The sequence below is a fragment of the Haplochromis burtoni genome, unplaced genomic scaffold, assembly GCF_018398535.1.
Source record: "Haplochromis burtoni strain Fernald_Lab_line unplaced genomic scaffold, NCSU_Asbu1 Contig_285, whole genome shotgun sequence".
NCBI lineage: Eukaryota > Metazoa > Chordata > Actinopteri > Cichliformes > Cichlidae > Haplochromis > Haplochromis burtoni.
This window is the reverse complement of record NW_024582646.1, coordinates 1-25,941: the sequence shown is the minus strand read 5'-3', so window position 1 is coordinate 25,941 and position 25,941 is coordinate 1. Positions and strand designations below refer to the sequence as shown.

Below are 25,941 nucleotides of genomic sequence, written 5' to 3'. Positions count from 1 at the left end.
GTTTCAAAAGTACCGATTTGGCACCGGTATCGGATAAAACCTAAACGATACCCATCCCTACTTCTGTTGTGTTTTGGACGTGCTTCGGGGTTTGCACGTGTTTTGGAGTTCGTACGTGCTTTGTCTCTAGGGCCCAACGCAAATATACTTTTATTTATTCACTCCAAAATCATATAATACAAAAAACAACTATTTACGTTTCAACTTTTAGCTATTTAAATTCTCAGCTTTTTCCTTTTAAACAAATTTAAAGTGAAACAACACAAAACACTGCAAACCCCAACACTATAAAATATCAATTAAAATATGAAAACAAAAAGAAGATGCACATTCTCTATTCTATATAACAGGTATAAATATATTGTGACACAACCCTAATACATATTCAATAGGAAATTAAGAACTTGCAGTTAAATTCAGGGTTTCCCTTAACTTTCAGAGGTTGCATGAGTGATATGATAGATGTATGGTCATCTCTCAAAGCTACTTCATGGCTACAAGTAGGGGTTTCATAGCTACATTAGCCATACTTCTTATCCTGAACTTAACAATCATGTTGGTTCTCTTTATTGTCTGTCTGTCAACACCTGTTTGTATCTGATGTGGATCTCTGCTGTGCTATGATGTGGAACATTATGCTAGTAGTGAGTCTACACAGAGACAGGCTTTGATTTAGTTTTTTTCAAAACAGTTTACATTATCTTGATAAGCATGTTGTCACTGAATAATGGAACAACGACGCAAAGATTGCTTTCTACACGTTTAAGCCCGTTGAACAGGTTTTTCTTTAAAAAGGCTTATTTTGTTTTTAGACACAAAGGCTCTGACTGCACTTGAAAAAAACAAGTTTAACCATCTTTCACTTCACCTTGGTTCACTTTTTGCTGTGCTACCGCTTCTTTGCTGTCTGTCATTTTGTTTATGGGTCAGAGAGACAAAATTTCAAGCCAAAACACCGCCAAAAGAAAACTCTGCAGCAGTGTTTTGTCTAATTTAAGTGCCTCGAGTCCTGCACTTGATTTATAATTGGGGAGATACAACAACACTGGGCTCATATTTGAGCTCCACAGACCACATGTTTGGACAGTGAGTGTCAGCACTTGGCATGTGTAAATATAATTGCTCTTATTTTCTTTTTTAAGGCAGACTGTCACAGTGTGTTCACTGCACAGCTTCACATATACACTATATGTTAATTAGGTGGTTTTTCAAAGGAAGGTGGAAATTGTTATCACCATGGCCTCATCTGGGCAGAATGCAAAGAAAACAGCCATCAATTAGTTGCCATATATCTGAGTTTATTTCAGTGTAATTGGTGATAATTTAAAGGAAGACACATGTGGACTGCTAAACTCTGAAAGAGTAAACAAGGTTCGACTGTAAGTCACCAACTTAAGAATAAAGTTTTAAATTTAGAAGAACAAATCAAACTCACCTCAGCTGCCACCGAATGTGGGAGTGAAAAGAGGGAGCTTAAAGTGAGTTCAGTCCCTATATTATGTGTGCCACGTGAGTTCAATTAAGGGACAAACTCCAGAGTCAATCAGTGGTGAGAAAGCAAAAGAGGTAAGTCTGGTGAGGCGAGGGAGAGTGAGAAAAATGGTAAATAGAATAAGAATCTTTACAACACTATACAAGATTGAACCACTCTTTCTTAATCTTTGATTTCAGGTGTTTTTAATCCATTGCCACAGGTGTATAAAAGCCCCTAGTCATGCAGTCTGCTTTTAAAAATATTCGGGAAAGAATGTAATTCTAAAGAGCTTATCAAATTTGCATGCCATCACTACAACAAATCAGTTTGTGAAACATCTAGTAGGGAAGAAATTTCACAATCATCTGTAAGTGGCAACATACAAGCTGCAAACATTTAGAAACTACAGCAACTCAGCCAAGAAGGTGTGACAGCACAGGCACACAGAGCATAAAATTAATCAGAGCTCTGATGACTCACTAACTGCAGAGTTCTAAACTTCCTCTGTCATTAACATCAGCACAAAATCTGTGTGCCCAGAGCTTTATAGCATGTCTTTCCATAGCCAAGCAGCTCCTGTATATAAATATGCATTGTGTAGGTGCCCTTTTGTCCGTATGGTGTAGCAATGACTGCTGGAAGGTTAAGGTTAAGATAAAAGCGAATCCAGGTTTATGAAATTGAGATGTAATGTTTAAATGTGAAAACACACACACACACACACACACACACACACACACACACACACACACACACACACACACACACACACACACACACACACACAGACCCCAGTCTGGGTTAGAATCATGTCTACGTAAGCACAATGTATCAATGGACAAATTATTACTGCTGTTTGCTGCTGCAACCGTAAGCTGATTAGGCAGAAATTTTTAACCACTTTCATAAGCCAAACTGTTCTATTGGATATCTAAAACATTTTTAAAAATTAAAAATCAGAACAACAATGCTGGAAGGAAAGTATATATAAAAACTGACCAGTCTACTAATTTCATATTGTACCATTTTTGTGCAATTACCCTTGCCATATTTGTAAAAGGTACTGGTTTAACTTCTTATACTCATAATTAATGCTATATACACTTAACCAAATAACAAATTCAATATTTTATCAAATCCAGCAATTGTTCCTTGCTGGAACAGAACTGGATAAGACTTTGATTCTGATTTTTTTTTTCTTTTGTTGAAACGTCCACAGACATAGTTGTAGGTAGGATTACCCTCACACTGCTTGTATTTTTACAGAGAGACTTCAGACTAATTAGAAAATATCCTGCAGTTTGAAGGTCTTTGTTGTTGATCACATTAATCTGAGAAAGGCTGCTCCTCAAGGCCAGTTCACTGGATGTGTACAGGTCACAAAACCCCTTCCAACCAGTGCACCTGGTGTGCATGAATCAAACGCTCCTTAGAGACCAAGGTGAAGTCAGAGTACTGGGGTGATGATGACAAAAGGTGTGTGCGTGTGTGTGAAATGAGCTCATTGACCCAGATTTGCCACACTGACAGATAAGACTGGTCTGAACATGGGGGTTGGGGGCATCGGTGCAATTCTTCTGAACAACTGTATGACTGAGAGACACAGATTTGTACTTGTTTCCTTTGTGAGAACACTTACTGAGTGACAACCTGTCTTTAAGACTTTTAAGCAGAACCCAAAAAGATCTCAACCTTTTAAAGTTGTGGAGAATGACCAAAACATCCACAGGATCCAGAAATATCCTCACTGAATGTTTTAAGAAACAAGAACAGGTCAAAGACCAGAGGAGCTCTTCAATCCTGCCTCTTCTAACATAAATGATAACTTAACTAAAAATTATATTACAGTTTAAAAAAAAAAAGTCACAGATCGTTCAATCATGTTTATGACTGACAGGTATTTGGATCTCAGTCTGTGTGTGTGTGTGTGTGCGCGCGTGTGTGTCAGTTATTTCGGGCTTGTCTACTTTTAGTGTCCAGCTGGGATCAGGCTGTCAGAGCAGGTCCCAGTAGGCCAGGCTGCTACAGCCCTGTCCTCTATATCAAAACATGGAGTTACCATTGCCCTGCCCCAACTACTGCTACTCTCTCTCCAGGTAAAGAAGACGACCTTTGACCTGATCGTGATCAAAACTCATGGGTTTAGTAACGTCTTGTGAGCAAAGATCAGATTGAGTTCTACAAAGTCGCAGAACCATAGAACAAAGGCAGCAAACAACTCACATATTAGGGCTTCCACAAACGATTATTTTGATAGTCAACTAATCAGATCATCATCCATTGGACGTAAAACGTACAGCTTATTGCACCAGCAGCATCTGCTCTTATATAACTATCATTAGCTTACAGCTTTAAGTGTTTAAGGTGCTAACTAAAAATAAAGACAAGATGAGAGTTTATTAAATTTGAATGACATTTGCAGATTGTTTCGGTAAAGTTTAATAAACTCCTTGCTATCTAAAATATAACAGGACACCGGAGTATATTCTCGAGCATCTCACACTTCTGATAATCTGTTGTCTGCTTGACGTTTATTAGGCTGTGTAAAAACTATAACTTTAATCTCAGCCAAACCGATTTACTCAGGAATAAATAAAATACTAAAAAAAAAAAAAAAGCCAAACAATACCATTTTTAAGTTATCTAGGTGACTTATATTACATGTTTAACCTGAGTAGCGAAAGACAGCGGTCTCACCGGCTCTAGTGAGCCTTGAACCCCGGCTTGCTATCGAGCTGGTAAGACGTCTGTTACCCACATAAAACATCGGAGCGCTTTTGAAAATATGTGGTGTCTTGATAAACTGAGCAGATGTTTGAAGTTTACACAGCTACATTCTCGCCTAAAAATATGTTAAATGTTTATTTTGTGACCTAGAAAGAATAATACGAGTAATATTAAAACTAACTAGCTGCCGCCATTGTTGACAACTGAGCAGGGCCGTGCTACGAATTCTGGGACACAGCTTCTTCTCCGGGGTTTAATGGCAGCTGGCATCCTTGTACATGCAGTGCTGCCATCTTCTGTTTCAGTCCGTTATTACACTACTTATTCCTGCGTCTTTTGGGATCTTACAAAGCTTCAAACGACGCGTCGACTATTAAATTAGTCTTCGATGATTTTAATAGTCGACTAATCGTGGCAGCCCTATCACATATGTCAGTTTGTTTTACACAACAGCGTTCTTTGTAGGCTTATTTGAATTATTAGGAACAGGTTATCTATATAAAGACAAACTCCAAACTTGCTTTGCCACATATCTTCACATTTGGAGGTTCTGGTATGCAGATCCCTGTGGGGCTTGAGCAGAACAGAATGCAAAAAGGGAAGTGCAAAAGGGAAGCTGCGGAAGGACAAAATTATGCTGCATCTGCAGGTAGATCGCAATCTATCAATTCTGTCCAGTTTATGCAGGAAAACAGGACATAAATTGGACTATGGGTTGTCATGATACTAAAATTTCAAGCTCCATACTGACATCCAGGAAAAAAATCTCATACTCAATACTACTTTTAAAAGTAAACAAACAAACAAAGACGGTATTTTATGCTGTTGTTTCTGTCTAGGTGCTGGTTAACTTTTTCACTTTCAATCTGGGTTTTAACACTTAACATAACACTTTATGTTTCATCACACCCAAACATTACAATATTATCCCAATACATTGCTAATAATTTGCGATTTTTAGCTTTTTTTTCACCCCCAAATACACACCAAGTTACAAAAATCAAGAGGCGCTTGACTGGCTGACATGCCACGAGACTGTGTCATCAGTCATCACTGTGTGAAGAAGAAAGAAGAAAAAAAATAAATAAAAATCACACAACACTTGCGACACAAGCGACGCAGCGAGCACAAAAACGGCCTTAGCTATTCGTGAGGGCAGCACTGTGGCTGTGTGTCATCTGGAGGAGGCGAAGACAGCACTGTCAGTATCAATATTGCTGCAAATGAGCATATAAGATCATGAGCAATTTTTAGTGTCAATAGTATTTGAGTATCTTTTTCTTTTTGACGACCCTAGATCACATCACTGAACCTGAGAAGACGTCAGAGACACACTTGCTGAATCCATGTCACCAAAACGCAAGTGATTACCACAAAGAAACAACACCAACAGGTTTTTGTTCTCACACTAACAATGTACACTATGAAGTACATTATGAATTTGAATAAATAACACAGAGAAAACAGGAAGTCCTTCCATTTTAACAGTCACAGCCACTAAACTGAAACATTTCTGTTTGTTGCCAACAAATCTGAAGCAGAGTGAAGATTAGGCAAATTAGACCAATAATGGATTAAAAAGCCTGTGTGTGGATTGAGACAGGATTTTAGAACACAGTTAGACACTTATGTTACTGTATAGCTTGAATTGAGACTTGTCTAACATCAAACTGGATCAGAGTTCTGACATCCACAAGTGAAACTCTGTCTGCCAGGGAGCATTTTATCTTGATGCACTGATCCAGTATTTGGATCGCGAATGGGTCAAATCCTGACTCAAAAACCTGGATCACATATTGGTGACCTGGGCTGGCCCATTTAACTTAGTTGTCTATATGTAGGCATTTCACACCTGTGATGCTGACATTTACGGCTGCAACGATTCATCGAATAATTCGATTTAAAAGAAACTCTTGGCATAAATTCTTTGCTTTGATGTTTCGTTTTAATGCACAGCTCAGTAGGCGCCGATGTGTTAAATGATGTAAATGCGAGGGTTTCATCCACATTTGCTGCTAAAACAGACCTGAAATACAAACGTATTCAGGAGCAGTGTGTGAGTAAGAAGTCTGACGTCATTAAGCCCACAGAGCCCTAGATTTAAACAAAACCACCGATAACAACAGCAGCAGGAGAGAGATGGTGAAATCAGGTAGCATGGAAGAAAACGTGTTTCTAACATCCAAAAACAGCAGCGCTGTTCCTGAAATCACCATTAAAATTTTTACTGGGAAAAAGCTAGTGAGTCTTTTATCAAACCACCTGATGAGAAAACTCTGACGTGAAGAAAAACAAACTTTGTAGCTGCTCCATCGAAACTTCGTTGTTTCACACAGAGAAACATCTGCAATAAGCCCCCAGAAGTTGCATTAATATGCAGATGAACAGTTAACATACAATGTGCTCTGTGAGCTATGTAAACTAACTGGATATCTTGTTTTGACAATCACCAAGCTCAAATGAAAGGGCAGAAAACAAAGCACAGAAAAATGTCAAATAAACCAGGACCACAAATTTTAAATATTCTGTCTTTTTTACTTGTCTGTTCAAAAGGGTTGTGCATCCTGTAGTTCATCCCTACACGGGCTTGGATGAGAGAATAAGAAAATTAAAAAACAACAACAACAAATGTGGCTAAAATCTAATCTTCTTACAAGTAACTTCAAAACAACTACATCTAATCATACAAATTCATACGAACAGGGAGAAACTATGAATGAAATCTCAGCCATTTGGGCTGAGCTCTGATTTTGCTGTGGGAGGCATTCCGTTGGTATGTTTTGGGACCATGCAAGCCTCACTCCAAATCAAGACAAGACATCTTTGAGGATCAAAAATGTCTGAAGATGTTCTGGTGATGTTCACATGTGAGGCTAACACCTTACTGAGACACTTTTACATTTGTCTCCTGTCTACACCATTTCATTTTCACTGTGAGTTCATAGACTGTGGGTTATACTAACTCACATTCATTCATTGACAGTTTGTATTAATAAACTAGCGTCCAATAATTCCTCACTGGCCCCTTCTCCTGCACGCCAAGTTCACACCTCCACTTATTTGTTCCGCTCAAGCTTAATCAGCAGCTGGTATCCACTCTTATCAGGAGCTCTGACAGAGTCACGCTTAAGGCATCCAGCATCAGTGACGCTGCAATACAAGTTTGACTCTTTGCCAATGGGACGAGGAGAGCGCTCGGGTACTGATAAACATACCAACTCAACAAATAACAAGAACAGAACAAAGTCCAATTCCGAGCTTGCCTGCAAGAAACAATGACGGTCAGTGGTGATAAATTTGATTGATGATTTTAATTAACTGGTCCCAAAGTACAAGGCAATCGGTCAAACCCAGAGGTATTCACAGATATAGACACAAAAGCGTCCACCATTACATAAACTAAGGTAGCTTTTTTAAAATAACACAGGCTTGGTGACACAGCTGCAACTGGATGGGCGTGATTTGTAGCAGCCTGACTGTGAGAGAGCTGCTTTCTGCTGTACTTAGTAATAACTATTTATAACTTTAAAACAAACAAACAAAAAAAAAAAAACATCTATTCAATGAATGGTTTTTACTTTTAAGTATCACATATTATTTGAACTGTTCCACATTTTTAAGGTTAAACATTACTGGGGATGAGGAAAGAATTGATACAGGACAGTAATGTGATATTCTGCATTGCAAGGTTATATTGATATAGGGACAAAATCAGTATTTTATTAAATAAAAGTAAAATATTTTGGGAATACTATGAAGAAGAGGTCACAGTTTTACTTGGACTGACAGCAGTCACTCTCAGTAAGTTTGCAAATGGCTGCTGTTTAGTTTATAAATGTAGACAGATTGCCAACATGTTGCCATGAGTCTGAACGAGTCTTTACCAGTGAACACAGTTCGACTCAACTCAACTGGCTGCCAGCTAGTTGTATTCTGGTTACATTCCAAAAGAACAGGAAGGTTATCGAGCGCAAATGTAATATTTAAATATGAATTTCTGTCTGTGTAGACAGCAACAGGTGTGATTTTCAATGATTTATCACAGTTTACTGCTGTATTATCAGAAACAGTAGATGTAATTGCCAACCTGACCCCATTCAATTCCAGACTGACAGCAGACTGAATCCATCTTATAGCAACAATTATACCAGGTGTTGCTATTGACGTTCTCATTTTGCAGCAAATAAATAAATAAATAAATAAATAAATAACTCAAGTGAGACAACTTTATTTTACTGGATAAAAACAAATACTAACAAAGTTCAACTTTGAGGAAATTATTTGCAGTCAAAAAAGGTCACAAATCATAATATATGTTATGGCAATACTCAGTATATCCCAAACAAAATGTTCAAAATTGCAATATCATCATATCATCACTGAGGTATTGTGATAATATTGTATCGTGGGGTGTCTGGTGATTCCGACCTGTATTAGAGCTTTATATAGAACAATGTATGTAAAAAATCTACTTTCGACTGCTTTCCTGTCACAAAGGCTTGATACAAAGAGTTGCCACAGCGGGTAGCTCCACGTTTGATGTCAGATGTTCTTCCTGACCCAACCCAAAAGAGGATTTATGTTGCCGGCTAAAATCAAACCTGTGCCCTTTCTCTTACCATTACACCATTGGAGACACATACAGAGCAGTATTAAATTACATACATTTTCTATGTATTTAATAATTGTGTGAATTAAAACATTTTCTTAAAGCAGGAACTATACAAGTAGCAGGAAACTTATAAAAGCAAATACTATTGTTCAAATAAATACATAGAATGGTTCTGCCATAACCCTATTTGATGGCCTCATGGTGAATACACTCTAAACAGTGGTCATAAATAGCTTCAAGAAACTATTAGTTAGTCCAAGTCTATGTAACACTAAACTGATCTTACATGGATACCTTTCAAAACAGATAAAAGATTTGATAATAACTCATTTATATGTCAAAGAATTAGCCTTGTTTATTACAAAACAAAGACACTATTCTTTTTACAAGGAAACCAAAGGCACTCTACACTGGTGTGGATTTAAATAAATCTACATGGTTTAAAAATGTCTTTGTTTTGTTACTTAATGCCACTGATTATCATATTAGTACATGCCACATTCAATAGGTGATTACATTTTATCATCTTAAGTGCATGGGCAGCCCATTTACTGAGGTGAAAGTACTTCTACCACCTGAGACTGTGAAAAACTAGAAATGCTCTCATTTTATCATGCCTGCTAAAAGCTTTGACCTTTTATCTGATTGTCTTACCCTCCTAACTTACAATTGTAACGCTGATAGTTAAGGCCTGCCTTTTATCTTATGATTTTAAAATTCAAGTGTTTTTATTCTTAAATTTAATTTTAATTTATAAATTTGATTTTTTTTAGCAAATATGACAGTAAGATATGACTAATATACGGGCTTGAACATTGTTTTTTTTTATTTTGTATCTCATGTTTATAATATTTTGATGTCGCAAATTTTTTATCTTTCAATACTAACTTAGTAAGTTAACTACTGAGTTTATTTCATCATTCATACTGAAAAGAATAACTTTTAAATGGTTACGTAGTTTTCCTCCAATTTCATTTCTTTTCCTTATGTGCTGTGAATCACAGTCGCTCGGGCCCAGCTGTTGACTCAAAAGCAACATTAGCGACTAACACTGCTAACAGCTAGCGTGACAAACCAAAATGACTGAGATTAGATAGCTGACAGTCGGTTGGATTCACTTCTCTATTACCAGCTAGCGCCTGAACTCAGTAGCCACAGTGGGAACGTTTTAGCTTCATATGAACAAATCAGCTAACAGAGGAGAACGACAACAACAGCTTCGGCTACCTGCTAAATTTGTCTGACACCGACTGAAGCTAAGCGCTACCACTAGTCGAGCTAACGGTAACCCAGAGCTGACCCTTTAGCTTAGCCACTTAGCCAGTCGGGTTACAAATATCGAGTTTAGCTGCTTTTGCCTCCCGTTTAAACCAAGGCCATGCCTAACTAATCGATGAAATAATAAATTAAATATTGCAACACTGCCACTACCTCTCTAAAACCAATTGTCTACACACTGTCCATGTTGTTGTTGTTGGGGGTTAGCATGGTTGGAATTCAGTGCTAAGTTGGGAGGGCTAACCTGAAGCTCGGCCCTCTCCACTTCCCAGTGCGCCCTCTCCATCTCGAACCGGGCCCACTCATGCTGGATGTAGTGCAGGATGCCGGGGATTGTGTACTGCTGCTGCGGCCGAGGTAGCTCATCGGGCTGGTGTGGTACCATGACTGCTCCGCCACCACCGCCTCCAATTGGCGGATTAGCACTACTGTTATTCCCCTGCTGCTGCGGTGGCGGAGGCTGTCGTGGGGCACTCGTTCCGACCCCTCCTCCGCCGGGGTGTTCGTCCATAATTTTTTTTTTTTTAAGTAGAAGGAAAGTCTCCACAGGCAGCAACGATCCGCGGAGGGATCCCCGCCCCCTAAAGCCCGTGTCTCAGCTCCGTCCCTGTCTCGCTGGCTCCGCCGTGTTGTGTAAAACTGGCTTTCCTCGGAGCGATGTGGTGCGCGCGGCTGATTGGGGACTTAGTGTTTTGTATAGAGCTAACCGGCCGCCATTGCTGTTCTCTCCCCCGACCTCTCTCGGATCCGATGGTCAAGGTGGGAGAACCCAGCCGCAATGCCTGACGGGACACATCCATCCTCCTTTTCCCTTCCTGCTATCCAAATATATTATGGAACCTTCACTGCTCAAAGAAAGGGTAGTAAAATATAACTCTTTAACGGAGCATATATTAAGATGTATAGGGAAATACATCAGTTTTACCTTTAGCTAGCAGATACATTGTGGTTATTGTCTATTGCTCATTTTAAGTACCACAACCACAACTTCTAAACAGCTGAATCTAAAACCCCGTCCAGGATCGTAACGAGCATTTTTAAACCGTGAGTACAGTACAATAAATTATGTACAAATTATGTATTATGCATCTTTCAAAGGAGAAAAATGCAAACGTTAATGGGATTTTCTTTTGGATTGTTTGCGTGGAATAATTACTCCCTCAGATGTCTTAAAGCTTATATTACGAGCATGTTTTGAAAGTATAAGTAGAAAGTACTTGCGTTCAAATGTAGGGAATAACTGTTACCCTGGAATGCACCTGTCTACGCATGCGTACCAAATGCTATGGCTGTATATTGTTGAATGTCCTCTTTCGCTGGTATTTATTTACCCTTACAGTACTTTACAGTAATCTTACTTTAATCCTGTAAACCGACAGCATTGTGTTTAAAATAACATTAGATTGGGGCAAAAACTCGTTAACAGAAGTTCCCGTTTTAGCCCGTTTGATGGAGTTAATGTAGCAACTGGCACAAGCTAACAGCTGGCGGTAAGTAAAACAAACGTTAGATTGCAATATCTCATACCACGGGGCAATGGTCTGTACTGATAATATCGACTTTACGATTCCTCTGCAGCCAGCAACCGATCGGATAATGATCAAGTTCGTGCTAATGGTGAACCGACAGGGTCAGACCAGGCTGTCCAGGTATTATCACTCTGTGGAGCTGAGCAGAAGAGCAGCTCTTGAGGCCGATGTAGTACGCTACTGCCTGAGCCGCAAGAAAGATCAGGTGTCTGTCTGCGAGTTCCCAGTCTTATTTAGATCAAATAAATAACATAACAATATCATGTTTATAACCCCTCTCTGTTTGCAGTGTTCCTTTGTGGAGTACAAAGACTTTAAATTGGTTTACCGCCAGTATGCTGCTCTGTATATCGTGGTGGGCATCACAGACAGTGAGGTGAGTGTGATCGGAGGTATTTTACACCTCTTTCGTCCTTTCAATGGTCAACAGGACGTGTTTCTCCTCTTTACTCTCACAGAATGAGCTGTCCATCTACGAGCTGGTTCATAACTTTGTGGAGGTCTTGGATAAATACTTCAGCCGGGTGGTGAGTTCAGTTTGATCGAGGTTCTTACAGAGATAAATACTGGTAGCCGCCAGTGCTACACCTCAGCATCCTAGTAGATGCATCTGTGGTAGAAATGTGAAAATCCTAAAAAGCCTCAGAACTTGAGGTCAAAGTCAAAATGACTAGCTATTTTGTACATGCACCTTTTGAATTGGTAAATTCTACCTCACTTCATTCTCGAGCTATACTGCTGAGGGGTGAAAACCATTGGATCCATTATCAGTGCAGGTCTAAGGCAGGTCTCAAAACTGGCGTCAAGCCAGCCTCCAGTTTGTTTTCTGTTCCCTGTGTATTCAAAGTATTACGGGAAGAGATGTAGAAACCTGACTTCAAAATATAAGCCAACTTCGAGTGAATTAACAGATATGTTAAGAACATAATAACATATAATTTAGTCTTGTTTACACACTCTAATGTTAGATCCACATGACACAACCCTGTATCCTAGTAGAGCCCTGTCAATATCAAGGCCATCTTATTTTGGATTCCAAAGTAAAAGCCCTGTGAATTTTCATTTTTGAACTACTCTTTCAATAGAGTAGACTAGAATAAAATAAAGCTTTATTATCCCACGGATGAGAAATTTCGGCGTTACAGAGCTCTTGCAGCAAGGGAAAATAAAATGTAAAAGGAAGACACAATGTGGTCCTATAAACATAAGCAACCGAAGTTCGTATATACAGGTATATACAGATAACAGTGTACAGAATGTGTATAGAAAAATTGGAAAATTGTACAGAGATATGTATAAAATGTACAGTAAACAAGCTGGTGAGTAAGATGACCAAAAGAATGTTAAGTTGCATTATAGAGTCTGACAGCTGCTGGTAAGAATGACCTGCGGTAGCGCTCCTTCCTACACTGTGGGCGTAAGTCTACTGCTGAACGAGCTGCTCAGTGCTCGTACAGTCTCATGCAGGGGGTGGGAGGTGTTGTCCATGATGGATGTTAGCTTAGACAACATCCTCTCCTCCCCAACCTGCTCGATGGACTTCAGTGGACAGTCCAGGACAGAGCTGGCACTCCTGACCAGTTTGAGTTTCTCCCTGTCCCTCTCTGCCATTCCGCCACTCCAGCAGACCACAGCATAGAAAATAGCAGACGCCACCACAGTGTCGTAAAACGTCCTTAGGAGTGTCCTGTTCACCCCGAAGGATCTCAGCCGCCGTAGCAGGTGGAGACGACTTAGACCCTTCTTGTAAAGTGCATCTGTGTTTGTGGACCAATCCAGTTTGTTATTGAGGTGAACACCCAAGTATTTGTACTACTCCACCATTTCAATGTCCAAACCCTGGATGTTCACTGGTGTAATAGTGGGTGGCTTCTTGCTGAAGTCAATCACCAGCTCCTTCCTCTTGCTGGCATTGATGCGAAGATGGTTCTGTTCGCACCAGCTGACGAAGTCAGTGATCAGTTCAATTACTTCAGAATGCTCTTAAAAGCAAAACTCATATTTCCAAAGACTAGTTGCACTTTATATCAACAGTATCCAACCCCACAGTGATACCATGTCAATTTCAAGTCAGTCTGATTTTGCCTTCCAAAATAAAAGCCATTTCAAATTGCCCATATATGACTTAACTTTCAATGATTTCAAAATGCTCTAAATAGGAAAATTCCTGTTTTCACAGGATAATTTTTCACCTTAAATCAACAGTGTCCAACCCCACAGTAAAACCATGCCAATTTCAAGTTGCTCTGATTTTGCCTTTTAAATTAATGGCCCCTTTGAATTTCCCCATATATGATATACTCTTTCAATTTCTTCAGAATGCTCTTAAAATGAAAATTGCTGTTTCCACAGGATAATTTCATTCTAGATCAACAGTGTACACTCTCGCGGGGATACCAAGTCAATTTCAAGTCACCTTGATTTTGCCTTTCAAAGTAATGGCCCGTTGAAATTGCCCATATATGACCCACTCTTTCACTGACTTCAGAACACTCTTAAAAGCAAAGTTGCTGTTTCCACAAGTTAATGTCACTCTATATTGACAGTTGTCATGTTCACAATTTTTGGAAGGAATCTCAGGAGAAAGGTTTGTCTTTTAAAAAAGGATTTACTTTGCTTTTGGCAGTTGAAATTACAAGTTTACACAGCGCTGTGGACCTCTATGTGAACCAGTAGCATGTTTCACAAAAAGGATGACCCTCAAGTGTGCTGTACAACATTATATAGTAAGACAAAAACATAGATTAAAGGAGCTATCTTCCTCCCGCACGGACGTGGCAGTCTTGGTGTCATCCTCGTATTTCCGTGACCTCGTCTGGTATCTGCTCCCTCGTCTGTAAGAGACAGAAAAGCAAAACACCTCTCTGCCTAGCCTTGATAATCTAATGGTATTATCCATTGTTCTTCTAGTGATTCAAAGTTGGTTTAGAATATCATGTTCGGCACTCTTTGACCCAGACTTATTCTAATCATAATCTATGTGTGTAAGCATGTTTGCAGTTATCCCTCTGCACCTCTAAGTCATTTCCAACAATATATCAGTCCGGTCAGTCACGTCGAACGAAGCTTTTGAAATTCAAAAGACTTAGTGCCAACTTATTATTGGGCACATTTGCAATGTGTGTATGAAAATGATTATAACCGCTTATTTTAGTAATAGAAATCAAACATTTTCAATCCCAACATTCCCTCCTTTCACACGTTTTAATGTGTGAACAAAAAACATGTTTCGTTCAGCCTGCTGTCCCACAGGTTCCCTCCAGAGTGATACTCAGCCTTTCAGCTTGTCCCTCTTAACTGGGATGGTGTCCTGTGGTCGAGTCAGCGCTAAATCAGCTGTCGTCCCCATTCAGTCGGTCAGATACTGGGTCTTCCAGACCGTCAGCCGGCCTCCTCATTGGAACGCATTAAACGAACACAGGCATCTTATCTTCTAAACACGATTCAGTTTCTTTTGATCATTAAAGCTTAAACACAAAATTGCAATATACATTTTGCCTTTCCTACCTCTAAACACCTGGGGGCAATTTATGTCTTGGTTCAGCCATGAAGCCAGCTCACCTGATTCATCACAGAGCCCAACCGACACTGGCAACTGATAAGGTCGCACTGCATGTTCTTCCCTTAGTGTCGCTGTTTTCAATCTGTTAATTGGAGTCCTCAAATATGGGATAGACAACATCCACAACAAGTCAATACAGCTGTGAATGTGGCCAGTTATCAGTCAATTACCAATCAATGACAAAATGATAGCTTTTAGCCACTCATCCAGAGGATCTTCAATCCCAGAAAATTCCTTCTCCTCATTTGATAATGTCTATCCTACTCTGTCAAAAGTTCAATTTTCAATTCAATTCAATTTTATTTATATAGCGCCAAATCACAACAAAAGTCGCCTCAAGGCGCTTCATAGATACAGAGAAAAACCCAACAATCATATGACCCCCTATGAGCAAGCACTTTGGCGACAGTGGGAAGGAAAAACTCCCTTTTAACAGGAAGAAACCTCCGGCAGAACCAGGCTCAGGGAGGGGCGGGGCCATCTGCTGCGACCGGTTGGGGTGAGAGAAGGAAGACAGGATAAAGACATGCTGTGGAAGAGAGACAGAGGTTAATAACAGATATGATTCAATGCAGAGAGGTCTGTTAACACATAGTGAGTGAGAAAGGTGACTGGAAAGGAAAAACTCAATGCATCATGGGAATCCCCCGGCAGCCTAGTCTATTGCAGCATAACTAAGGGAGGATTCAGGGTCACCTGGTCCAGCCCTAACTATATGCTTTAGCAAAAAGGAAAGTTTTAAGCCTAATCTTAAAAGTAGAGATAGTGTCTGTCTCCTGAATCCAAACTGGAAGCTGGTTCCACAGAAGAGGGGCCTGAAAACTGAAGGCTCTGCCTCCCATTCTACTTTTAAATACTCTAGGAACAACAAGTAGGCCTGCAGAGCGAGAGCGAAGTGCTCTAATGGGGTGATATGGTACTACAAGGTCATTGCGACCTGTCCAGGGTGCAGGGTATGGTAGCTGGAATAGCAACATACCCAAGGATAAGCAGAAGAGAATGACTGATATGATGAAACTGGGATTTTGTTACACTTAATTATTGCAAACACAACTAAAACTATAACTGAAACTAATCAAAACTAAACTGAAACTAAGGATTTTCAAAAAAATAAAAACTAAACTAAACTAGCAAACAATTGGTAAAAACTAATTAAAACTGATATAAAATTGAAAATCTGAAGTCAAAACTAAATAAAAATAAAAACTAATGAAAATTGCAAAACTATTAAAACCCTGACTCCCACACACGATACCATTGTGAGGGTGTATAAATATGGGCGCCAATTGTGGTCATAAATATTTTGTACTTGTAAATTAGGATTTGTATGTGTAAAAATAATTTGTGTGTGCGTAAAAAAGATTTGTGTGTGGACTAATAGGTGTGAAACTCGGCACTCAAGTTACAAGTACGAATTTCGACCCGGTTTTTCTTCCTTTCATCTGATTGGCCCACCTTAAATTTGTTAATCACAAATTTAACTATCCAATCAGAGAACAGGTGGGGTTTGGCTATTGGAGGGGTGATTTATGGAGCATCCCTGGGATAATAAAACTTTATTCTATTCTACTCTTTTTGAAAGAGCAGTTCAAAAATGAAAATTCACAGGGCTTTTACTTTGAAATCCAAAATAAGATGGCCTTGATATTGACAGGGTGCTACTAGGGTACAAGGTTGTGTCATGTGGATCTAACATTAGAGTGTGTAAACAAGACTAAATTATATGTTATTATGTTCTTAACATATCTGTTAATTTACTCGAAGTTGGCTTTTATTTTGAAGTCAGGTTTCCACATCTCTGAATACACAGGAAACAGAAAACAAACTGGAGGCTAGCTTGACTGCAAGTCTCGAATTGGAAGCTGGCTTGACACAAGAGTCTTACAAGCATTAAAAGTAATGATTACAGTTTCAAACATATATTGTACACTTTTTGAGATGTCTGTAACAACAAATGAAGACACTGTTGAAATGCATGAAGCTGCTGCTGTTTGAATGTTTCAGTCTAATGTGTATTTCTCCCTACAGAGTGAACTGGATGTATCCTGTAACACAACCACAGCTGCACACACTGCATGTATAAGAGTCATGCTAAAAGCACAGTGTATATTTTACCAAAGCTCAGTAATTTTTAATTGCTTGTTAACTAATTTCAAATAATAATAATAAATAATATTATTATTTAAAAGCTACTTCATATACATTGTATAGTCAGCTGAAGGACAGTGACCATTGACAAGGACAGAGAATGGCAAAAATAAAATAAAATAACCTGGAGACACACAATAGATTTAGAGCTGAGGTCAAATATTCATGTAAAAATTACCCATCACTAGTTGTTCAGTAGGAGTCTTTGTCTTTCTTTATTTCCTTGTTTCCTTGACCCTTCGCCTTTATCAGATAATGTTCAATCTGGATCGAGTTCATATCATCCTGGATGAGATGATCCAGAACGGACACATTGTGGAAACAAACAAGAGCCGCATCCTCGCACCCCTCACCACTATTGACAAGATGGTGGACAGCTAACAAAAAGAAGAAAGAAAGTCACGGACTGTTCTTCAGGCTGAGGACTGGCCTGCAGCTTACACTCTGAATTTAGAATCTGCTTAAAGGTACTGATGTTAAAATAAAAAGAATAACTCAGTGCCCACATGTACTCTGGTCAGTATATTAATACACATCTGTACAGTGTATCCAGATGTTCGATCTGCACAGCTGAGAGAAGGAAGCCTCCCTCTGAAGTTGGCCAGTTTGAATTTATTCAGGAAGAAAACCGGTTGTGTGAATTTAGCGGGGAATGAATTACATTTTATTTTTTTATTTTTAATTTGCCTTTCGGGGTATTGGCAGACCACAGGAATTGTTTGTAACAAACCAAAACGTAAAGACATTTGGTGGTATTATGTCTAATATGTAATAAAACAATAAAAAAAACCAAAATAAAAATTCTATAACTCTAGTTCATTTTTTTAAATATAATATCCTTAATACTGAAACATCTGTATGATAAGTTTGCAAAAAAATTTAGAAAAAGGCTACAAGATAAATATCTAAATCAATTACATCTCTACGCGGTGATTCTCAGCAACTGGACTGCTGTAGATGATAAATCTGCTTCAGCCTCATGTTGGTTGAAGTGCAGTTGTAATACTGAAACACTTAAACGTGCAAACGAAATGGGAAAAAAAAAAAAAAAGTATCAAAGATTCATATTCTTCCACAGACCACAAGACTCATTCTTTACTTCATACTTTGCAAACATTTTAATGATTATTTTTTTTGGAGCATACACATTTGAAAATATCTGTTTACCTCAAATTGCAACTTGAGTTAAATAAATGTTTATAATATACAAAGAAAATACAGGGATAGCAGAGCTTTCTTTTTTTTTTTTTTTAATCTTTCTCTTTAGATGTGCCTTGCACACAGCCAGTGTTTTTGTCTCTATAGCTTCATTGTAAAACAAACACCAAAGGCTCTCTGACCTTTGACCTTTACAACTGGTCAGTAACAACCAGAGAACTGTCGCACACACACAAAAACAAAAAGCAATAAATGGGGGGAGGTGGGGATCCATGAACATTTCAGGGAGGAGGAAGTGAAAACAGAAGCTACGAGTCAAACCAGGCACCAAACTGAGAGCAGACAGGAGGAGGAGATCAGCGCATACACACGCGCGCGCACACACACACACACACACACACACGCAAGCCTGCAGCATCAAAGCTGGGAACAGACCAGCAGCAGCAGCTCAGGATGGTGAGGAAGAGGATGCTGCTGCTGCTGATGATGAAGGAGGCGGTCAGAGAGGTGTGAAAGATGTGACAGCGTTTCTTTCATTTTGTTTCTGCAACATAAATCCTCCTCCTCCTGTAGCAGGAGGTCCGGCCGTCAGTCAGTCAGCTGGTTTGGATTGGCTGGCTGATCCGTCAGTCACAAGGCGAGACGGACAGATGACTTGAGAAGCATGCTCAGTGTGGCAGCGGTGGTCAGTTGAGGTGGAAGCCTTTCTCCATGGTAGCGGCTAACAGGCGCTCCCTCATGATGTCCTCAGATGAGTACTCGGGCAGCTTCAGGTAGTGAACACAAGTGTTGACAGATGGGTAGCTGGAGTCTGTGGCATCCACCTACGGAGGCAACAGTCAGTCAGCTTACTGACTAAAACTACACACATTAACAAACTCAGTCATTCAGAGAGCCAGTTTACCTTCCTGACGATGGTGAGTCGAGGGTGAAGGTTGGCAAGACCACCAGGTGGCAGGGTGGAGCAGCCAGTGGTAAACTGCAGGAAGGCTTTACGCTCATCAGATGACATTCCACATAAGACTCGCACAAACCGCAAGAAGCCAGGGCTGAAGGAAGAGGAGAGGTTAAATACACGATGCCGTGGCTCAGTGTCTCCATTAGCATTCTCAATCATCCAGGAAAGTAAATCTCCAAAAGTTGATTCTGTTCATCTGGACATAGCGTTACCATGACGCTCCGTCCAGATGAACAGAATCAACTTTTGGTGTTTCCATTAGTGTTGATGTAACATGTCATACCTGTCTCTGGTGTAACCAAGCTTTGGTTCTGTGTAGTTGATGATGTCGTCAGCAGTCCAGGAAGGGGACTGGTTGCCACAGAGGATCATCTGCACCTCCTTATGGCTAAAAGAGCTTAGTTTCTCCATTGGAAACACTCGATTAAAACCCTCTGAGGAGGAGAGGAAACATTTATGATATTAGATACCCAAGTATTCACTCGATTTTAGAAATAATCACAAATTTACTAAACTGCCAGGGAAAGGGAACCAAAAAAGTTTCTTGTCGCAATGGAATCAATTCTATTGTGACAATGAGTCGAGAGAACATAAGGGTCTAAAATGAGAGTCAATCTTTAGGGGAAAAAAAAGTAAGGAGCTCAGGTTAGAAACAGGTGTGAGAATAGACTGGCAGCTGTGTATTTTTCAAAATTTCATGTTGTTGCCAATAGCATCTCCTCCTGTCGGCCTCGGTAAAGCTCAAACTTTACCAAGACCAAGTCCAATTAGGTCAAGGGCGTTCCCAGCATTAAAACAACTGCCTGTGAACACAGAGCACTACTTTCTTGCTTTATGTTGTCCACCTCTTTCCTCGTTTAAACAGGAAACCATTTTATTTTGTGTTTTTGTTTTTTTTCTGAAAAACTAGCAAAGAGGGCAAAACAGATTTCTCCACAGACAGGACACTGTAGAGAAGCAATGTGCCAGTTTTGCACATTTACCTCTGAAGGCCTCCATCTGTTTCTGGATGCCAGTGTGCATACAGAAGTCAAACATCAACTCCACGTACTCTTCTGCATTCTCCATGGACACCATCTATACACATAGTAAACACTCAGTGAACTCTTGTAAAATGTGCAAATTTACGTGAAGATATTTCCATCCACATAAGAAGCTTGCTCTGAGGCATTTTTACCTCATCGTCTCCATTTGGTTTGAGATCCACTGCAGAGAAACCATGAACCTTGGAGGATGGACAGAACTGAAAGTTTAACCTGCAGAGAAAAGTTCAAGTGGCTGTCAAACATCTGGTATATGGGAAAACAAGTCAAAAATCGTAAACTTTCTGCTTTTGCTGTGCAAACTCTTTCACTGCAAATACTGAGCTCAAGTATTCGACAGTCCTGACAGCATGTGTGCTTGTCAGCTGGAACTAGAACACAAGTTATTTACTGAGCTGCTCCTCTGCTCAGATGTTCTTGACCACAACAAAGATTGCCTAGTTAAATCTCAGTACCCAAATACTTCATAAGACTTTATTCTAACCCATGTGGTCTCACATGAAACAAGATTTTTCACATCTCAGTTTCTGGTGAAAACATTATTGTAAGAAAATAGTGCTGTTAAGTGAATGTCATTTTGTTTCAGTCCAGTTGTTTATTTTAAGCAAACAAATGCTAAACCTTTCCTGGTACCACTCATCTTCATCTTTTCCCAAATACCTATGTACCACTTTCTTTTCCATTTCATTTGTCTTTTTTGATTTTTAAATGAATTGCTAATGCTATTATTAGCTCTTGGTAAAGGGTAGCTCCAGTTTGACTTCAGCGTGCTGTGTATGCTGTGATTAGAGCAAGGAGAACCCCCTGAGGCTGATGAACAAAGCCAACACACAACAAAACTGCAGTTTCTTTAGGTACCACTTGAGGCTGGCTCCAAAAGGAAGTGAATCCCTTAGACTTGCACTGTTAAAATGAAACATTTAGAGCATTAAAAACTATATCTACAGTCTGGTATCCCCAAAAGGACTATAGGCGTAACAGTAAAAAGCAGCTATTATCACGGTCCTCTTGGTCTTGGTCTTTACTAACCTCTAGCCCTTCTAAGCAAACACTAAAGATGCAGATCGCGTTACCACAAGAGTAACACCTTCAGCACCTTTGTATGCGTCTTTTCTTACCCGAGGTCCTCGACACTGAGGGGAGGTCCAGAGCCCAGCGGGTTCTTCAGCATCAGGTCCTGCAGCCTAGTGTTCTTCTCATCCTCAGACAAACTCTTACTGGCCAGAATCTGCCTCCTCTTCACTGCCAGATCCTTCACTTCCTTCAGGAAACTCGCCCTGGAGGAGGCAGGAAGAGGAGCGAGAGGAAAAGGGCATCATGAGTCTGCTGTAGTGTAGTTATTCTATTGTTGACCTGCTTTCTTTTCTCTCTGACTTTATCATTTCCTACTCGTTTAGTGCGTCTCTCTCTCCCCATTTGTGTTTCTGCTGCAGACCAGAACAGATCCTAGAATTTCACAAGTTTAAAATACATATTCTTTTTATGCTCTGCCTCCTTAACTTTGCATGTTAATTCTGTCTGAATGAGGTTTCAGTCATGCTTCACTTTAACAAAATTGAACCAAATGTTGTTAAACCACATCAGCTTGTGCAGATGATAACACAAGCCTTTTAGTGTTGGCAGACACTTTCCAAGTTTCTGTTGTTACTGCTTTAAAATTAAGGCTGCTCAGATTTCAAGAAGTTTCAAAATGACCAAAACTCACATCTTATATTTCATGGTTTTCTTAGAACTTAACTTCAGCAGTACTACATGTCACGGGATGTGTTCAGGTTCAGCAGTGAGCTAGAGGGTGACCTGCTTGGGTAAAACATGAGCTTTCAGGCTGACTGTGAGAACGCTAAACATTAAAAACTGTCTCGAGACCTGTGTGGGTTGATAAGCTGGAAGTCGTCCCAGGTCAGGATACCGTGGTACCAAGCTGGAGGTTTTGGTTTTGGTGGGTCCATGATGAACTCCGATTTGGAATCCTCATCAAAGCTGCCCACTGAGTAAGTCTCCTGGCTTTCCTCAGTCGATGCTTCAGACTGTACCTCAGACAGTAGCAGGAAGGGCTGCAGGTGGGGCCGCTCAGGGTCGTTACCCTGCGGTGAGCTTCGAGACTGGTATAGCAGCTTGCTCATGTTAGACTTGATGTCCCCCATGCAGAGCAGCTTAAAGAAGGGCTGTGATATTGGTAGGTCGACCAGCCGGTTGTCCTGAATGCACTTAGCCAAGAAGATGCCCAGGAAGTAGAAGAGTTTGGTGATTCGCTCCAGTTCCTCGCTATCCTGAGGGAACGGAGCTGGAAATAGACCACAGGAACGCTGCACATAGTAACCGGGAGGCTTCAGTCCACCACCCAGGTCCACCTGAGACAAACATAAGAGGGACATCTGTTAATTCTCATCTGTTACTTTAAAATGAGCTACGGCACTGAAGATTCCTGCTGTGGCAAAGAGGAATCAAGGCTCTTTTGGGGTGTTTTCTCCTTAATTTTAAAACGTACTTTTTGTGGTACTTCTTACTAGAGATGGACCGATCCGATATTACGTATCGGTATCGGTCCGATACTGACCTAAATTACTGGATCGGATATCGGAGAGAAATAAAAAAAATGTAATCTGATCCATTAAATATCAAAAAAGCACCTCACAAAACTTGCGACATGGCATAACTCGGCTCATAACCGTATGGCTCATAACCGTAGCATTGGAGCAGTTGCATCACGTGATAGAGCGGCTGTGGCGGAGACCTGTCGGCGGTCTGGTTGAGTATTTGGAGCCTCGCTACCAAACCGGCATTTCATCTCCGAGGAAGTGATCCCAGAGAGAAGTAAAGCAAGTGTGTAAGTTCATCTCTGAATGTTTGTAAAGCATTCCAGTGTTAAGCTTAACAACCGATATATGGAGCGACTGCCTTCTCTCCCCCTCCCTCTCCTGCTGCTACTTCAAACGTGAAACTGATTAATGATCAGCTGATCGGCTTTTCTGTCACGAGTCTGTTTCTCTTGTTTGTTTATCGCCCACTTTGCGCCACAAAGAGGAAACCAGCAGCTGAACAACAGCAGCACGTTTAAGCTTGATAAGCTGTTGTTAGAATTTATTCAATATTACTTTCTACACCAGGATCCTTTTCTACTTTAAAATGTCGAGCTCTTTAATAAATAATTATCTGAATCTTACACCCAAAGTTTTAATCTGATGTAAAATGTATAGAAGTCCATTACTGTATATAGTAACTATTAAGTCTAATATACCCTAGTAAGCTATAGTACTTTTTCCTTTGGGAAGGTACCATCTGTGCAGTCTGCAGTTCTGTTGAAGAAAGATGTTGAATCTATTTAATTATTCTTGAAAAATAATTGATTTCTGTGCATTTTTTTCACACTGCATCAAATTAAAGTTGATTACGTCGATTAAGCATCATGAGGTGGAGGGTGGTTCCCTATTTTTTTATTTTTTTTTGCTGGGAGTTTGCAACCCTATTAGTTAGGTTGCTTACTCTTTAAAATACCAGAATAGGGAGGATGGAGCAGGTTTAAGTTTATTAGATTGATCAGTATTGCTGAACTATGAAATATTTTGGGTGCAGTGTATTTTTTGCATACAGGTATAACAGAATAGCTTTAGTGTTTTGTTTATTTAAACTTGAGTTGAACATACAAAATGCAGCAAGATATTATAAAAACAGTTTTATTGATTAGAAACACGCTATATCGGATTCATATCGGTATCGGCCGATATCCAAATTTATGATATCGGTATTGGACATAAAAAAGTGGTATCGTGCCATCTCTACTTCTTACATAAAAAAAGCATCATCACTGTCACTGTTTGATAAATTTATCCCTATTTTTAAACTTACATTATTTTCCCTTGCTTAATGACCACTGGCTTTTAATGCCACCTTCAAATTTGATCACAGCTACTAAGACAGACTAGCACTGACATTACAACATTTAAATATATAACACTAATGCTACTGCTACTACTGCTACTACTACTACTACTACTACTACTACTACTACTACTAATAATAATAATAATAATAATAATAATAATAATAATAATAATAACAACAACAACAGCAACAATAACAACCCTTTTCTATTATTATTTTGCCATACTAACCTCATTGTTTGATCCTCATTTTAATGTCTCCTAATATGACAGAATGGGATTCTTCACCAATTTTACTTTTAAACCTGTCACTTTGTGAACGTGGTAATACTGACCTGTCGTGACTCATCGTCAGGGAAGTCATCATCACACAGCCAGATTCCCAGTGACGTTTTCTGAAACTCTGCAGCCACCAGAGCATAAAACTCCAGAGTTGGACCGAGACCCGTTCCCTCCTCACCCTGAAACTCCACCTGGAAACACACACAGACACACTTAGCCTGGCATGCCACGGACCGATAATTGTAATGCATGTTGCAAATCTAGCAGTAGACACAGAAGGTTTTCTTTTGTAATTTGTTAAAAACAAACCACCTCTCACCTCTAGCACAGACTTTTGGTCAGCATGGATGTGCATGACGGACTCAGCCCATTCCATCATAGTCTCTCCTCTGGGAACTTTCACTCGTTCATGTTTCAGTCGACCCACCCTGAAGTCACCAGGATCGTCCCGCCGCACTGTGGTGGACGGCCGAGAACGCTCCATGGTTGCCTCTCGACGGTTCTGGAGCCACACAATTGCCCTGCAGACAGAGTGGGGTCAGAGGCCAGAGTGTTGGAAGTACACCAACAGGACGTGGTCTTCAAGGTTAAACTTTAAAAAGGCCAAATTCTAATGTCGATAACGGGACTTTCTACCGTCTTTGAAGACCAAAATGCTAAATCTGTCAGTCATAAAATGATGTTTTCAAAGAATCACATTTAAATCGATAACAAAAGAAATTGTTGTTGATTTTATTTTATTATTTTACTTTACAATTTTTATGTTATAAGCACAAAGGAGCACATTTTTAAGTTGTGTTGTGAGGGTCTCTCCCTTGTAATATCAAGTGTCTTGAGGGAACTACTGCTATGGACTGGAGCTATACAAATAAAACTGAGCTGAGATGCCTCAAGTTATGTGTGGTATGTTTGTTTACTCCTGTATCACACTCACCTGGAGGCTCCAAAAGCAGTGCAGGTAAAATAGAGCTGTCGGGTCTCAAAAGGGATGAGGAAAGGACACTTGGAGGTGAGTTGTTCACACCAGTCGGGCAGCGCTCCACTTGCAAGGGCTAGAGGCTCCTGGGAAACCAAAACATTCAATTAAAATCTGACATCGTTAACTAATGAACTATAGCACTCACTGGAGCTTGTATTGCATTTAGGGTTTTTTCCACCATAATTGTCTGAGGTTTCAGCAGGTTACACATTTTAATCACTATACTGAAACCTGGTGTTGCACGTTGTGCACTACAACACATTATTTATTTATTTATTTTTATTTATTAACCTTTATTTAACCAGGAAGA

The 25,941-nt window shown here is 39.8% G+C and overlaps 3 protein-coding genes across 3 annotated transcripts in view; 1 reads left to right on the top strand and 2 right to left on the bottom strand.

Annotated features, from left to right (window-relative positions):
* The window catches only part of strn3 (striatin, calmodulin binding protein 3), a 45,833-nt gene extending 34,948 nt beyond the window's left edge, over positions 1–10,885 (bottom strand). Inside the window, exon 1 of the mRNA XM_005940975.3 lies at positions 10,336–10,885. Within this exon, the coding sequence (XP_005941037.1) occupies positions 10,336–10,602 (267 nt within the window). The 5' untranslated portion in view covers positions 10,603–10,885. The remainder of the gene's footprint in view (positions 1–10,335) is intronic.
* A 77-nt stretch (positions 10,886–10,962) lies between these two features.
* ap4s1 (adaptor related protein complex 4 subunit sigma 1) lies at positions 10,963–18,365 on the top strand. The gene is made up of 6 exons (XM_005940972.3): positions 10,963–11,581; positions 11,670–11,825; positions 11,910–11,996; positions 12,079–12,147; positions 17,211–17,222; positions 17,583–18,365. The coding sequence occupies exons 2-6, from the start codon at positions 11,688–11,690 to the stop codon at positions 17,709–17,711; spliced, it is 435 nt and encodes a 144-aa protein (XP_005941034.1). The 5' UTR covers positions 10,963–11,581; positions 11,670–11,687; the 3' UTR covers positions 17,712–18,365.
* Positions 18,366–18,563: 198 nt separating this feature from the next.
* hectd1 (HECT domain containing 1) lies at positions 18,564–25,714 on the bottom strand (the record flags this gene model as incomplete). The annotated part of the gene is given in 10 exon segments (XM_005940970.3): positions 18,564–19,312; positions 19,393–19,537; positions 19,730–19,880; positions 20,430–20,523; positions 20,624–20,702; positions 21,608–21,766; positions 22,356–22,840; positions 24,706–24,843; positions 24,972–25,173; positions 25,587–25,714. Coding segments are annotated over 10 exon segments (1,719 nt in total), but the record flags the coding sequence as incomplete, so codon positions are not given.
* Between the last annotated feature and the right edge of the window lie 227 nt (positions 25,715–25,941).